Here is a 16552-nt window from a genome sequence, read left to right on the forward strand (position 1 = left end):
GAGACCGTTCTTATTTCATCTGACCCTTCCCAAAAAAAGAGAAATGTTTCCTGAATCCAGGATTATATATAGCAGAGATCAGAAAGCCCCATGTCCAGAAAAATTCCTTCTGATGCAGCTCTGCAGATGCCACAGCATAGACATGAGCAAAGAAAGAAAACTTGGCAAAATAACATGGATGAGCTTGATAATCCAGCATGACTGAAAAATTCCTGGGAGAGGCAGTCTGCCAAAGATCATCAAAAGTGAGAAGCTGGAGGCTTTCCAGGTGCAGCTGCTACAAGATCTGCTGGTCTGGAAGCAGAACTAGGGACTTGTTCTATAGATACCTGCCAAGAGACTGCCAAGGAAGAAAGCCATCGAATCAATGATGCCCAAATTGTCCTTGTAGCTTTTGATTCATAAGGAACCATGTCCTAACAGATGCAAGATTAATTGAGAATGTATTGTTCTCTAAAATTGCTATTGATCTGAGCTTCCCACACCTCTTCTTGAACACATAACAAGGTCTTACTAGAGCAAGAACAACAGTTACAAGGTTCGAAATTGAAATTCAACTTGATGTACACTGAAGAGCTGAGACAGTTACAGAAGCCAGACAGTTATTTTTTTGAGATCCCGAGTAAATCACATTTTGGGGTTTGATTTTGCAGAAAACAACACGACAAGAGACTGTGGCACTGGATCTGGAAGCTGATTACTCACAGAAAGAAAGAGACTGAACTGAATAAATCCACTCATTCAGCTGACTGAACTGTTGTCACTTAAACAGAACCTAATTGGCTCCTTAACGGCCTCTCTGAGCATATCCTTTTCTGTAATATGACCGATTATGCCATCAGAATTTATTGTTTATAGACAAACTTACAGAACAGTCAGGGAGCCTAACCTTTTTATAGATGTGTTTTAAGAGACGTTTGTTTCCTCTTTTTCACATACGTGCACATTGAGATGAATAATTGCAGACAATAACAGGTCTTGATCTTTTATGTACTGCAGCAGCTCTTATAGCTGCTGATTTCTTTTTTCCTCATAGGTTTCACAATAAAGGCCAGCGATGCAGCAGACATCTGAAGTTAACTTAGCATATTGCAGAGCTAAGGGTTTAACCCCACTGAACTATTACTGCCATATGTTCCATTTCTTTCAGGGAATTTCCCAATGGGAAAGAACTCAGACAATGTGAAGAAAAAACATCCAATATCATTTGCCCTACAGCTTCTTACTGTTTATTTCTAGTGCTTTTCCCCTCCTCACATGATAATCGCCTTACTGTAGAGAAGCACGCTGCAGATGTGGGAGCAAAAGGGACTTGATTTAAGATCTACAGCTTCAGAGTGAACTGAAATGCTTTTGAAAATGGTGGAATTACAGAAAGCAGCTTAGGATCCCCAGTCACCGGCAAGACCGAGCAAAGCCTTAACAGTCATACATAAAAAATTGATTCTAATAATTTCCTCTCATGTACCTCACGAAGTTGAGGACAGATTCTCAGGGCTCTGGGTCTCCCCGAGGAGGGAGTTCCTGCACTCATCCCAATGCCAGCGTAACAGACACAGACATTTCAATCTTTCAGAGTAAGGCTGATGTTTGCAAGACGACGCTAGGGATCACCGACGTGAGCCGTTATGTCTTAGCCAGGCACACCCACACCGCAGTTCACCTTTACTCCCTATGGAAGTGGGTTAAAAACTCAGGCTTCTGTAACTCGGAATCAGTTTGCCAGACACCAGCTGTGTCTGAGCTACTTGCGAGCCTGTGTTCTGAATCATTTTCTTATCTATTTGCACATAATACAGAATCATGTTTCTATGGTTTAGCTGGAAATCAATCAAATAAAAATTATGAAAAAAAGATTTGTAAAGGGATTGAGGAAAGGTTACTTTCAAATTACGTTTCAAATTCAGTTCTGAGAGGATTTGGTTATCAAATCCCAGACTCATAACTCACCCTCATGAAGCACACCATTCATTTCCTAGTCAAATAGGATTTGATTCATCTCATACGCAAGAAAAGGAACGGCACAATACCCTCTGTGCAAAGCCTGACCCCGGCACGTATGGCGTGGGATGCTCGGGCACTCTCCTGCAACAGCAGGGCCCCGCACAGGCTCTGGACACCACAAGCCGATCACTGACCTCTCCATCGCTGTCAGATATAACAATAAACGCGTCCACAAAAGTGCGCTTCTTCTTGGCGTTGGCTGGGTTCCTCTTCTCTTCCTCCTCTTCCTCCCCATCCTGACCTCGAGAGTCCAGGCCCTCTGTGGGCTTCTTCTTCCTCGGCATCCTTCACTCTGAAACAGAGGGAAAGATTAAAAGCCATTTGTTTCCTTCTGATTTAGATTTCCGCTAACAGCCATCCTTTTTTTGCTATTTTTAGGCAAAATACCCCAGGCATTAGAACCTTATTACAAAGCACGGTGGATTTAGCGTTACTGGGAGCCACATGTACGAGTCACCACTCATCTAGTTAAGAATACTTTATTATAGCTGATTGCTAAAAAGGGGTTTCAGGGGAACAGCAACACAGACCAAAGCCACTCTCGATGCCCTTGCTCCAAAGCAAAGAGGTTTTTCTCTTAGCTTCTGTTCGAGCTCCTCAGCAAACTGCTCCACAGCATCGCTTCACAGCAGGTCTCCCGCCCTCCAACACAACCCCGAGCTTCCCCTCCTCGGCCCCACACCTTCACCATCCTGCTGCAGAACAAACCCGGCTGTGGCAGCGGATCAAAACTCGCATGCCAGAAGAAGCAGCCATCACAGCACAGCCATTTGTCAGCTTTTATATTCAACAAAACAAGAGGGGAAAGGCATGTTCCTCAAAGGCTGCTGTTTTCCTCTCAGCACAGCAGCTCCGTGGAAGGCTGCACCAGCCCTACAAAAAGGGAAAACGCAGGCAATGGCAGTAGGCAGGTTGGAAACAAGACAACGGGTTTATCTCGCAGCCTGGATTTCTCAATGAGCATCAGCCTGCGGAAGTCCTCTGCGCAGACATGCCCGAACCATTCATATTAAAGAAGGCACTTGACAAGCAGGGAGGAACCTGCTGAGCGTTATTAGTGCAAACCCGAGTGCTCTATGAACAGCACAATTGAGGGCAGGTGCCCACACAATGCAAGCTAGTACTTCAGCGTCTCCCTTTCCTGGCCAGCCCGTAGACTGTTGGAGAGGGATGCACAGCAAGCGTTAGCTGCTTTGATCAAAAAGGACTCAGAGGAGAGGATCAGGAAGAGATCTCGGGGAAGGAGAGCAGCGGGACGGCACACAGAGTTAAACCAGCCTTTCCTGTCTACATTTGCCGTTCGGCAAGTAACTCGACGACAACATTCGGCGCTTCCTGAGCTGTGATCTAAAAGAGCCTTACACAGCAGGCTGAGCACGATCTGCCTTGTTTAAGTTAGAATTAAACATGTGCAGAGCAGTTAAGCAACAAGCCCCTTGTTACACACCAGAGAACGGCAGAGCTGGAAAGGCAAGTCAAGTTGGCCGGTTCCCAGACCAGTGTCCTTCCACAGGATCATTCTGCCTTCCTTCAAGATCACTGAAATAGCTCAAATGTGCTGCTTAGATCTAAAATAAGAGTAAGAGAAGATGCAACAAAGACCCTACATTACCCAATACAGAGCCAAACCCTCCTCTGTAACACCACAAAATTGCAAACAGCGGCTGTGTGTAGAAATACTAATGAGCAAGAAGTTCAAAATCCCCGTCAGTGCTGAACAGCAGTGCACTGCTCCATCTGCAGTCCGAGGCAGCAAGGTTAGGCTGAGAGAGAAATACATGCATTCCCTTCCTACTATCTGCAGCCTTCCAAAGCTCCCTTAGCCTCTCTGCCTCCCTTCCTCTGCAAATACATGCACACTCAGGCCTAGAGACAAAAGATGATTATCCTGGTGAGTCACGGTTTGCACTGAAGGTTTGCTGAGCCCTCTGAAGGCAGAATATTGTACTAAAGGCATGCACAGCTCCAGAAGCGACCGCAACCACCACTGCAGTCCACAAACGTTTGTCTGTTTTGGAAGGGGAAATAAAAAACAAGCACTGCTTTTGGAAAAGCACTGGCTCTTGCAAAACAAAGCTGTTCTGCTCCAGCTGAGCTGAACTCGGCTCTCGTTGGAATAACCTCATTATACTTTCTCCATTTTGTATCTTTTACTCCAAACGGTGCCTTCGCCCTCTGCCTGGAGAGATGAGCCAAGCCTCACACCCAGCTGCCGAGAACTGCCCCCACGAAGGGCGTCCGTCGCGGTGGGGAACACTCCCTTATCGGAAAAAAAAAACACTTACACAGCCAGGCGTTTTGGCACGACGACGGGGAGGAGCACTGGAGAGGCCTGTGCCTGCAGTGCGTGAGCCTACGCAGGGTCGCTCTGGTTTTGGAGAGACAGCCTGAAAACCATTTTACCACCAAAACAAAAGCAAACAGCAACAAGCAACTGCCACGCTGTCTTTTTTCTTTTTTAAATCCATGCTGGTATCACCAGCTCTCCTCTGACTCTGCGATACATCTTCTGCTTGATGCACTGTGCTAAATAAGAGATCACTGAGAAATATCAGCTGGAGTTATGATGAGTCACCTACCTTCAACATTCAAAGGAAAGGGGGAAAAAAAAAAAAAAGATTTAAGAGATGTAACCACACAACTCCCACAACGCTTCTGAAAATGAAGGGACTTGTGGCAAAGACAGTCTCTGTAAATGTAACTAAGGGAACAAGACAAGTAAGAGATCACTCGTAGCTGTGCTAGTCTGAGGCTATGAGCAGCAGAGCGGTAATAGCTTTTATTAGACAAGCTGGTATAGCTGAGGGAAGAAAATACGCATCAGAGCACACCCCCCCTCTTCAGGTAGGGAAGTTAAGCACAGAAGCTGTATTTTGCTTTCAGCACTCTGGGAAAGGACAGTTGCTAGTACCCGAGGTGATGATACCTGCTTTCAGGCTCAGCAAAAAAGGCCAAAGACTGAATTATCTAAAACTACCTTTGCAGTTTGGCTCACGGACTCATTTTCCAGTTATCCAGGCTTTTTTTCTAACTCTGAATTTAAGAGAATTTCTTTGTAAATGCTCTGACAGCAAAGGTGACCTCCTGACAAGGGACTCGCACATGCCACGCTTCTCCAGTCACATTTTTAGGGATATCCTTGAAGATCCCCAACTTGTGATTATTTGTCATTTTCCCTCTCATCTATCATTTTGATGAATCAGAAAGCAATTACCGACAGAATAATTCTAAATCTTGACACTGCAGCTACAGACCTGCCAAGCTGTGACAGCTTGAAAAATGCTTGAAAACGAAGCCAAAAATGAATGACTCTCATCCCCGGATGAGTTTCTGAGCCGTTTGAGACACAGGCTGTCGCTTTGTAAACAACTCCCCCCACCTCAGGAAGAAGAGGCACGACGCTCCCCGGCAGCACGGCGAAGCAGCTCCGCGTTCAGGCAGGTCAGCACCGCACACCTCCTTGGAAATATCATCCCCGGACCCTCGGCTCGACCCGGCACGCAGGACACAGCTGATGCTCTGCGACCGGCAGGACACGAGGGCTCGCAGCGCCGCGGGGGGGAGAGGAATTGTTTACAGGATTTATCTGCTTATAGAGCTGAGGGACATAGGGACTGCAGAGGCCACACACGCCCAAGCGCTGTGCACCTGCAAACGCCGCTGAGCTCTGCGGGAGATGCTCACTGCTCAGCTTCTCTCTAGCCCAGCCCAAGCGTGTCCCCCACGCAACACCTCTCCCTCCTCCAAGGACAGGCCCTGCGTCGGGGGAGAGCACCCCTCTCCCCAGCACCCATCCCAGGTCCTCCCGTCCCCTTCCCAACCCACCGCCCTCGGGCGCGGAGGGCTCTGCAGGGAGACAAGGACAGGGTCAGGGCTACTCAACAAGCATCACCCTGGGGAGGAAGCATGGGGGTCCCAGAAGGGATGGGGGTGAATTTGGGAGGAAGGGGATCAGCCATCGGTGGGGTAAATCAATGGGAGCGTGCTGGGGCTGCCCCAGGAGAGGCAGAGAGGGAGCCAGCCCTGGCAGGGGGAAAGAGGAGGGGCAGGAGCTGGCCCCAGGGCCCAGCCTGGGGGGACGGGGCCAGGGCTGAGCTCGGGGGCCGGTTTTGGGGTGCCCTCCCCAGGGGGCTGCTCTGGGAGAGGAGGCCCAGGGTGCCCCCAGGGGAAGGGGCACAGTACCAGGGTCCCCTCCGGGGCGAGGGACCGGGGAACGGCCCTTGAGGAGAATGATACCGGCTGCCCCTTCCCCCCCGGGGACAGGGCTGGCGCTGGGGGCCGGTCCCCGGCTCGGCCGGGGCAGGGGGCCGGTGGGCAGGCCGGGGGGGCAGCCCCGGAGCTGCCCCGGGGGAAAGGGCCGGGGAACGGCCCCGGCGGTCAGTCCCGGGATCCCCACCCCACCCCCGGGGAGGAAGAGACGGCCCCGGACCGGAGCCGTTCGGAGCGCGGCCCCGGGAGCCCCGCGGCGGTTGGGCCCCGGTGCTGCAGGCCCCGCGGGGCACAGGTACTCACCGGGCCCCGGTCTCCCGCGGGCCGGGCCGGGCCGCCCCGTTGGCGCGGCGACAGGCGGCGGCGGCACCGCTGCCTCCCCGCCGGGCCGGGCCGCGCCGGCCCCGGTCCCGGTCGGCGGGTCTCTCACCCGCACTCAAGTTGGCGGCGGAGGCCTCATTGCCCTCACCCAAAATGGCGGCGGCGGCTTCGCGGCGCGTCACGTGGCCGGCGGAACGAGGAACGGGCGGCGCCATGTCGCGGCCGGGCGGGCGGCGGGCCCGGTGCTGAGGGACCCGCGAGCCCCGGCGCCGCGTCGTGAGGCGCCGGCGCTGTCGCCATTTTCTCAGCCCGGTGCTGGACACTGCGGGTAGGGCAGCGGGCGCCGGTTCCCCAGGAGGAAGCGAGCTCGGCGTGGGGAGCCTCGGTGCCTTACAAGTTACCCCCTACGCTTAACGCCGTCACCGCAGCAACCGCTGTGCCGTTTAAACGCCCACAAAGCCGGAGAACCGGCAAGCGGGCCCGAGGAGCCGCCGGTCCCCGCCGCCCTGCCCATAACCGACATGGCCGCCGCCTTCCTTCCCCCCCCCCCCCGCCGGCACGTGCGGGCGCGCGGCGCTCTCGCGGGAGGCCGCCCCGCCGTTGCTAGGCACGCGGGCTCTCGCGAGAGCGGCGGGAAGCCGGAGGGTGGGCGGCGATGGCGGACGGGGCGGGTAGCAACGGGGACGCCGCGGGGCTGCCGGTGGGCAAGGAGGCAGGTGAGGAGGCGGGGAGGGGCGGGGGGACAACGGCCGGGCTCCGTGAGGTGCAGCGAGGCCCGGTGCGGGCCGCTGACGCCGCCGGTTGTGCTTCCCCTTCCCCGCAGTGGATCGGCTGATCCGGGAGAACGGGCACATCTTCACCGAGGCCCAGTGCAAGGTGTGCAGCGCCCTGCTCATCTCCGAGTCCCAGAGGTTGGCCCACTACCAGGTAAGGGGAGCGGGGAGCCGCCGTGGTCGCCCGTTCCCGGGCACGGCGGGGTGCTGAGCGGCGGGGCGGGTTTCTCTCCCTGTTCTCCAGAGCAAGAAGCACGCCAACAAGGTGCGGCGGTACCTGTCCATCCACGGCGGAGAGGAGCTCGCCCACGGGAAGAAGATGAGGCTGGATGCGAAGCAGGTGAGAGGAGAGCGTCGAGCTCTTCAGGGCTAAATACCACCCAGCGGGACCCGCTGGGACGATAGGGTGGGAGGGAACGGCCTCAAGCTGCGCCAGGGCAGGTTTAGGTTGGATATAAGGAAAAACTTCTTCCCCCAAAGGGCTGCCAGGCCCTGGCCCAGGCTGCCCAGGGCAGGGGCTGAGTCCCCATCCCTGGGGGGATTTAAAAGCCGGGGAGATGTGGTGCTTGGGGACATGGTTTAGTGGTGGCCTTGGCAGTGCTGGGTTAATGGTTGGACTTGATGATCTTAAAGCTCTTTTCCAACCTAAGTGATTCTGTGATTCTAAATAAATGAAGAAAACGCTCTCGGAAAGGGCGTTGTGAGAGCTTGATGGCAGGTACGTCGCCTGGCCTTGTCTCAGCGAGCACAGTTCCTGCTGCCCTTCCCATTTAAACAGCCTCTGTGAGTATGTCCTCCCCGTTTAAACAAACAGAGGTTGCTTTTTATTGATAGTCTTGCTTGAAAGGACAGGGAAAAGTAAATAGGAGAGACAACTTGTCAAGAATATCATTGTATAACCTTTACTGTCACGGAGAGACGTTGGGTTGACCATCTACTGGAATTCTCTTTCCAGAGTGATCCTTTTTTTACATATTTAGGTTTCTTCGGCGGGTAGCTGGAGCCTGTTGGTCAGTAAAGGCACCACGTTCCACTTGGCCATCTGTCTGCCCCGTGACTCATTTGGGAAACAGATTCTACTTTTATGATTGCTTCAGCTTTAATCCCTAACTCTCCAACATTTGCGGCGGGAGGGGGCGAGGGATAAAGGCGGATGCCTTTGTGCATAGTGTTAGGCTTAGAAATGACTGCTGCTGCCTGCTCCGCCGGCATCGTGTTGCAGATGACCCAGCTGATAACGATGTTTGTGTTGCTCAGTTCACACCTTGCAGAGTAAAAGGCTGCCTGTTCCAATTCTGGCAGCCACACACTTAACCTTGTCCTTAGCCCGTACAGGCCAGGGCTGCCCCTCTGCCTGGAGTGGTTCACTAACAGATTTTAAAAAAAGTAATCTGGTGCAAGAGCCCTCTCCAGTGAAGGAGAAGAGGACGCTCCATCGTGGAAGTCCTACTCAGTCACACTTCTTCAACCGAACACCCAAATGTCTCCGATTACCTTGTTTTCTGAGACCCCCAGGCCTTAGTGTTTCTTCTCCTAACAAGAAGGTTGGACGAGGTGACCTGCAGAGGTCCCTCCCAACCTCAGCCACTCTGCGATTCTGTGTGCACAGGACAGCAAGCAGGAAAGCAGCAGTGGGGAAGACAGGAACAAGTGTTGTCCCATCTGCAACATGACCTTTTCTTCTCCGGCCGTGGCAACGTCTCACTACCTGGGGAAGACTCATGCCAAGAACATGAAGCAGCAGTCCCCCAAAGCAGAAGGTATGGCTGTCTGCAGCGCCTTCGTGTTGTACCGGGGGGCTGTTTCAAGCAATAAAAAAGCTGAGACGTCCATTGGACCCCAAGCGTAAGCTCTTGTGAGGATGTGCATACCCTTTACTGTGAAACAGAGTAAGCCAGCAGTGCACCTCCGGAGACGCGGCCTCTCTCAGCAGCCTGCTCGGTGGGCTGGCATTGGCTAAAAGTTGCGTGGTTTTTTTTTGTTTGTTTTGCTTGATTCGGGAGAAATGCAGCTTGCAGCAGCGTTGTACTCATCCTTGTGTGCAGGGACTTGGAGAGAGTGGCCCTTCAGGGAATGTGATGTTAAGCTGTAGAAATGCCTGTCACAGGATATGATGCTTGCTAAAAGCTTACAGAGACCAAAGTGAATGGTGAAACTCCGATACAGCAAATTCATCAGGGCTGCTCAACTACAAAGATGTAGCCTCTGAGGTTCAGGGACCTGTGAGCTGCAGATAGCTGGGGATTGGGAGAGTATAGCTGGGAAGCATCAGTATGTGCTTGTCCTGAGCTTGTGTTTTTCCCACGCCACCTGCTGTTGGCTGCTCTCATGATGGGATACAGTCCAGGGAGACCTCAGGTCTGACCCGGTGCAGCTGCCTGCGTGTCCCATCCCTTTGCTAGCAGACAGAAAGGCCCAGTGGGTGGCGAGGGAGACCCTCTGTCCAGGGCGGGTGGGGGCAGCGAGAGCCTGGGGTGCTGTAGCCAGTCAGGACAGAGGGAAAACGCAGCCTTTGAGTACACCTGAGGATGGCAGCTTGCACTAGCTCCGAGCTGGGATCTTCCAGGGAGAAACTGTCCATCCCGGGGTGTCTTCGTGGCTTTGCTAGGTTGTGTGTGCGCAGCGAAGCCACCTCCGGGGTCAGGGTGGTCCGTGGGATGTTTTTGTTCTTTGAAGCCCTTGCTTTTGGGTATGAGAGGAGCTGTCGGGAAGGGGTGGATGCACGCACAAGTGGTCTGGTGCGTACCTGCCGTTTTGGCATGAGAGGAGCTCTCTGGTCTTTGGTACTGTATAATTTTAGGAAAATATTCTTCCTCGAAAGGGCTGCCAGGCCCTGGCCCAGGCTGCCCAGGGCAGGGGCTGAGTCCCCATCCCTGGGGGGATTTAAAAGCGGGGGAGATGTGGTGCTTGGGGACATGGTTTAGTGGTGGCCTTGGCAGTGCTGGGTTAATGGTTGGACTCGATGATCTTAAAGCTCTTTTCCAACCTAATCGATTCTGTGATTCTATAATGAGAGGGTGCAGGTTTCTCCATCAGATGGGAGAACTGCTTCTCTGTGTGGGTCCACTCCGTGGGACCTAGTCCCACTCGTGCTATTCCTCAGGCAAGATTCCTCATGACTTCGGTTCAGGATCAAGTCCTGCAGCTGCACGGTTTCCAGAAACCCGCTTGCCTTTGCTGCGCAGGGGCTTGTACCCGTGTTCTAGCTGGGTGATGATAATACTAGGTGGAAGCTCATTCATGTCCAGTGTTTCTTGAATACGGCCACGCTTATGTGAATGCCACTAAGGAGAAATACGCAAATCTGTTGGGTTTTTTAACCCTGAAAGTGTTTCTGGCCTACTCTGACTTGTCTTACCACACGACTTTCAATTCTGCAGTGTTGAGGGAAGAGGTAGGAGCAACGTGAATTTAACTAGGTGTCTTCCATTCTCTGTCTAGGTTTGGGTTTTAGGTGTAGTGGGTTATTTTTTTTTAATGTGTGTTTTGGGGAAAAAAAATGACTGGTTTTTACCTGAGTTCTGTGACTGACCAAGAGTTTGGATTCACCCTACAGAAGCAGTGCCCCCACAGAAACATCCTGCCACCCCTCCCACCTCTACCGTGTCTTCTAACGAAGAGAACAAGGACATTACTGACCCAGACAAGTTCTGTAGCCTCTGCCATGCCACTTTCAACAACCCCCTTATGGCAAAACAGCATTATGTAGGCAAGAAGCACAGAAAGCAGGAGACTAAACACAAGCTGATGGCACACTACGGCCGAACCCCTGATGCACCGGCATCGTCCTTCATGGGTGAGTTCTCAGCAGGCGAGGTAATAAATAGCTGAAGAGCAGGGTGGGAGAGGGACAGTGTGTGTCTGACAGGTCTTTGGACGAGAGAGTCTGTGCCGAGGGAGCAGGGGAGAATTGCTCGTGATGGGGATCTTAATTATACACCCTAAGATTGATTTGGTTGATGTTGTAACCTCCTGGCAGTAAGAGAGGTTTTAGACTGTAGCTGCTTGTGACAAGCTTTGGGTTGTGTTTTGCAATGTTGTCTAATCGGGGGCATGTACTTTTTATTCTCTGTGCGGATAATCCAGGGATTTTGGCCGGTACTGTTTCTAGCTAGGTGGATAGCATCCAAAATGGAAAGATAAAAGTGGCGTTTGATGCTTAAAAAACGTCTTCAGAGGGGACTAGCCAAAGATGGAAGAAATGGGTTCAACTGCACCTGCTGCTTCAAAGCACATGAAAGCCAGAGAGATTTCTCCCTGAATGCCTTTCTGCCTCTGTGTGGGCACTTCCATCTGATGAACTAATGCAACTCTCTCTGGAGCAAGCAGCAATGTGGAAAAAAAAAAACCAAGAAGAGCTATTAAGGGGGAACTTTAGGCAGACAGTTAAAACTCATTTGGTTTATGATCTGCTGCTTATGAGCACTTCCACATGATGAAAGCCTTTGGAGTCCAGTGCAAGCATTCGGAGCTCACAGTAAACTCCCTTGTTCCTCCCAGCAGCCTTCTGTTGGACCAGGAAGTCTAGTACCTGCTGGATGCTTGAGGTAAATAATAAGCAGACAAATCATCTTAAAATCTTCTTCAAGGGCTTCTTTCTCTGTCGTAAAAACCCACACAAGCAGAAGATTAATTATTCTAATTCTTTGCAGGCCACCTTTAGATACCGGTAGCACTTATGAGAAATGAGGCTCAATTATCCAAGTAATATTCTCTCCCACATTGCGTAGTCATGTGGGAGACGGAAAAGGTGCTTGGTATCTAGCGTTACCCATCTGCTCTTTACCTAATTAGTGGGGCCTGATGAATGGTTCCACTTCAGTGTGACTCAGGCGCTGACAGTGGCAGGAGCCCCAGCCCGGGCAGGTTGGGTAGGGGGGCAGCGTGAGCGATGTCTCCTGCGAAGTGCCGGCAGAACCGGAGTGCCCACATCCACAGCTCCACGGCACTTAGACTGGTCAGGCGAGGTTTTGGAGCCTGGGCTGTCATCGGGGGCTGCTCGGATGTGATGGGCTGCGGTCAGGGATGTTTTCTCCCGCTCTCTTTGCCTGTCTCTGCATGCTAACAGCCATGCCTGTCCCTAAACTTCTCTCTGCTGGGATCTGGCTGGCAGCAGGTAAAGATGTGTTCTTTGCAGCGCAACACCGAGGTGTTTGTCTGCTTAAAGTTCCTCTAGGAAATACCGGTTTGGGGTGCAGGAGGGCCGTTTAGACAACTTTGTGCATACACTCGTTTGCCGGATTTGCAACAGAGAGATCTTGACCTCAGTCGTGCAGGGAGGCAGACGTAAGGGCTGTAACTGCTCCTCTGGCCTTTCCCGCCCAGGTCCAGCTCTGTTTTGGGCGTTGAACAGCCCAGTAGAGTCTGAAATCTCTCTGAGGCGCAGCAGCCGGGTGGGGAAATGCCTGCTATATCATGTGTTGTGCTTCTCACTCAGTGATCACGCTGCTCTGCACCCCTGAGTCTCCTCTTTCACCTTAAGGAAATGTTTTCTTTGTGAGACTCCCAGGCAGAGCCCTTCCCCAGCGAGGCAAAATTCAGGAGCGCTTAATGTCTCGAGGACAACTGCCAGGATTTTCCCCCCTTAAAGAGACTCCTGTGCTGAGCTGTGCTTGCCTGTTTGGTACCTGTGACCTCCCGAACTTTCATTCCAGCTGGAGCTGTCGTGTTACACAAAACCATTGATCTGTCTGCTACAACTATTGTTGGAAACTCTTTTTTTTTTTTGCGGTTAACTGATACGCTGACTGTAACCAAACTGCTTGAGGATAGAGCTTAATATTCTCAGTTGGCACCTCAGCAAGGTTTAGCGGAATGCTGCATTGTGGAACTGGACATTGTGTGTAATCTCCTCTGGCTGCTTTTTTTTTTTTTATTGAAAGCTTACAAATTAAGTATCTCCCTCATTTTCTGTTATGAAATGAAGGAGAAGAGGGAATTTGGGAGAGAAATGGAGTTGCAAAGGCAGTATAGCATGAGGTTTCGTGTCCTAATGCTGAGACTTTTACGGTGTCTGATACTGTGAACTGTTTATAGGAAATGCGTCTGTCTTTTTAGAGATAAGCAAACCCATGTTCTGACCCGGAAAGCTTTTCTGGCTTAGTGATTCCCTCGCAGTGACTGACCGATACGTGGTGGGGTAGTGGGATTCTGCGACCTCCCCTCCTGGTCAGGCTATTAACTTGCTATTTGTCTTTGTTTAGCGGTTGTTTAACACATCAAGTGATTGATTATCTCACTTGTTTCTACCTCAGGCACCAAGTTGTTGGCTAGCTGTGTGTGCTAACATTGATGTCTGTTTCAGCCGGGAAGGGGTACCCCTGCAGCACATGTAACATAGTACTGAACTCCATAGAGCAGTACCAAGCTCACATCAGTGGCTTCAAACACAAGAATCAGTAAGTAACGTTCTTATCTAAGTGTGTTTCCAGCCTCGCTGTTCAAATTGATGGCTTAAATATAACTTAAAATGTAGTTTTGAATGCGTACTTCCAGCTGACTTGTAAGGGGAGCAGCAGGGTTTGTGCAAGCTTGTGCTGTTTGTCCTGAAGCCGACTCCCTTCGGCAACTCCCTCTGCAGACGCCTCCGGGATGCTGCTGAAGTCAAGTTCCCTGCAGTCGCTTTTGGTTCTCGATGGTTCAGCTCAGTGTGGACCTTTGCAGTGAGCGGGTCCGGCCTGACACCCATTAAACGCCGTTTCTCTAACAATTTAATTTAATTAAAGACTGGCTCAGTGGAGATCTGCTTCCCATTCTAATCTCTCTTGGGGTTGCTTGTCTTAAAATTTGGCATGTAGTCAGCACGCTTCAGAAACCTAGACTATATTCCTGACCTCGCTCTCACAGCTGGTGAGTTAAATAATGGCATCCCCTGCATATATTATTAATCAAAAAAATTTAGGCTGCCAGGTGATTAATACCAAAAGTACTTGTTCTGGACACTGACAAAGTTCAGATCTCTAATTTCAAAGCCTTTGATAAAAGAGGATCAGTAATGAGCCTGGGTTGGTTAGGGAGCTTCTTACAAGAGAGAGGTATTAGGAAACCCTGCCTGAAGTGAGGACGGACTCCTAGCCACATTTCCCAGACAGGCCAGGAGGAAAATTGGGATCTCTTGTTGCCTGTCTGTGGAATAACAGCCCCATGGTCCCTTGGCTCCCTGGAGTACTTGATTGGAAGATGCATGCTCCATCCATCATTCCAGAAAAGTTCTGGCTCTTGAATGGCGCAACCGGATCGGTGAATAGCAAGTATCCCGTTCTAGATAGATAACGTTGAGTATGTTCCCAACACACACACATAAATGTTCCCGTTAAGGACATGGATGTTGTCCGAGCTTTCACAACCACACAACTCCCTTTCAGAAAGCTGCTTCTGGATTCAGCCGCTCAGTCCTGTTCCAGGCCGGCTTCTGAAGAGAGCCAGGATGCTTGCTTTGTAATGGAAGCTCTCTCACAGTCCTTGAGCTGTGCAATAGCTAATTCTGCCACGCTAAAGGTGTCTGTTTACACACACGCACGGAGGGCAAGGATGCACTTGGAAGCTTTTCTGGCAAGGTGTTGACTTGGCTGCAGTAGGCTGTTGCTCCGCTGACAGCCATGCCTGCTGAGCAGCGATTGCAGCTGGCAGATTTCAGGGCACTTCTGACTTTTTTTTTCCTTCTCTTCCTCTCTCTGCCTTCGATGTCCAGGATGCCAGGAGCAGTGCCGGTTGTCGGACCGTTCCCGCCACAGCAGTATGTCCGGGAAGAGTCAACTGCCCCGGGAGGCTACAGTTATTTCAGCCAAGACTTCTAGAGCAAGTTGCAGCACTGTTCTTGGAGTTGTTGGTGGCCCAAGAACGCACATCCTTTGCCAGCCCACAATGGTTTCATTATCCCTCTGGATAAGCAAAGCCCTACCCTCCTGTATGCACCCGTCGAGCGGAACGGGGACTGAATCTGTCAGGAAAAGGATCCAGCTGGAAGAGACTTGCTAGACAGCAAATACTTCACTCCCTTAGAGTAGTTTTCATTGTGTAATTGCTTCCTGTGAAGGTGGGTGCGGTGTGAGAGGAAGTGTGTATCTGGTATAAGGAGGGTTTGGCAATAGGCTGGTAGCGGCCACCTCCTCCTTCACCGGAGCAAATAACGGATTCCTGCACCTGGAGGGCCGGCATCCCATGCTCGGAGGTGGCTTTTGCTGGAGGAGAACTCCTAGACCGTAGGGAGCAGCACTTATGCAGCGTGGATGGGACACTATGCCAGTTGCCTGGCTTTGTCCAGGCCTAAAATAGGGAATAATCGGCGTGGCGTCTCTTCCCGTGCCTCCTCCGGTCAGGTTTGTGTGCAGAATTGCATGAGCCACTGATTGCCGTCAGAGCCTTTCGCCGCACCGCAGCCGTTGGTGCCGGAGCTGGGTTGTTTGGGTCTGTCTCAGAAGTAGTTACAACTCGTGGTGTGCAAACTGCTGCTGGTGGGAGCGGAGGGCTGCGAGAGGGGTCAGAGCTCCTGGCTCTCCTCAGCCCTCGGCTCTGAGGATTTCCGCGTGGAAGGAAGTAACTGTTTAGCCTGGTTTCCTATGGAAACAGGTGTACGTGATCATTCACCGTGTGTGTCTTTACCCCCTGTGACTTAAACCGATCTCAGCCAAACTTGGCAGCAGTGGAGATCTCCAAGATCTGAATGCAGTCAGCAGAGGAAGGTAGAGCAGGGTGAGTTCGTCTCTAATTGTGTCAGCGTCTGCATGGAAGTGCAGCTTTTTCCCTACTGCCACCAAAATACTCTGGGGAAGGAGGGTTTTAAGGGAAAAGAGAGGGAATAAATCTAGATGCAGCAGAGAACTGTAGTATAACTTGGTCAAATCGTTAGCAGACTAAAAAGCTCCAAATCCTTTGGAAACCTGCCTTTGTTAGTCCTTCGTTAGACACTTCTCGCCCAACCCCTCTTTTCAAAGTTCTTACACATTTGTACCATCCTGGAAAAGGGATGTTCTATATTTCAAATCCGGAAATTAAGGCTGATGGTCTCTTCATGGTGCTAATGTACTAGATCGGTTAGAAAAGGCCCCGGAAGGAAGGGCAGGCATCTGAGACTGCTCTGTGTTTTTGGACGAGTTTTTTAGATGTTTTGCCTTAAGCTAAGGCATTGCCTGTTCTCCGCTAGCCCACCGCAAGAGCCGTGCGCCTTGGGCTGGCCTCGTGTTCAGTGCCAGCGCCCCGAGTCAGGCACCCCGCGGCTTCGTCCCAGCATCAGCGCCTCCGTGGAG

At 51.6% G+C, this 16552-nt stretch overlaps 2 protein-coding genes across 6 annotated transcripts in view; one reads left to right on the forward strand and one right to left on the reverse strand.

Moving 5' to 3' along the window:
* Positions 1-6476, reverse strand: part of UIMC1 (ubiquitin interaction motif containing 1) — a 38772-nt gene extending 32296 nt beyond the window's left edge. For 2 of the 5 annotated variants that reach the window (XM_082323907.1, XM_082323908.1), the window contains exons 1-3: positions 5259-6476; positions 3452-3572; positions 2139-2296 (exon numbers count right to left, since the gene is read on the reverse strand). In XM_082323907.1, the coding sequence (XP_082180033.1) occupies positions 2139-2288 (150 nt within the window). In that variant the 5' untranslated portion in view covers positions 2289-2296; positions 3452-3572; positions 5259-6476. The remainder of the gene's footprint in view (positions 1-2138; positions 2297-3451; positions 3573-5258) is intronic. The other 3 variants (XM_082323910.1, XM_082323911.1, XM_082323909.1) reach the window with 2 other exon arrangements.
* Positions 6477-7103: 627 nt separating this feature from the next.
* On the forward strand, positions 7104-15254 carry ZNF346 (zinc finger protein 346). Its single transcript, XM_082324403.1, has 7 exons — positions 7104-7250; positions 7358-7461; positions 7552-7647; positions 8917-9067; positions 10864-11103; positions 13612-13705; positions 14998-15254. Exons 1-7 carry the CDS (start codon positions 7190-7192, stop codon positions 15101-15103), a joined length of 852 nt encoding a protein of 283 aa, XP_082180529.1. The 5' UTR covers positions 7104-7189; the 3' UTR covers positions 15104-15254.
* The last annotated feature ends 1298 nt before the right edge of the window (positions 15255-16552 follow it).

Source organism: Platalea leucorodia (assembly GCF_965183815.1).
Source record: "Platalea leucorodia genome assembly, chromosome: 11".
NCBI lineage: Eukaryota > Metazoa > Chordata > Aves > Pelecaniformes > Threskiornithidae > Platalea > Platalea leucorodia.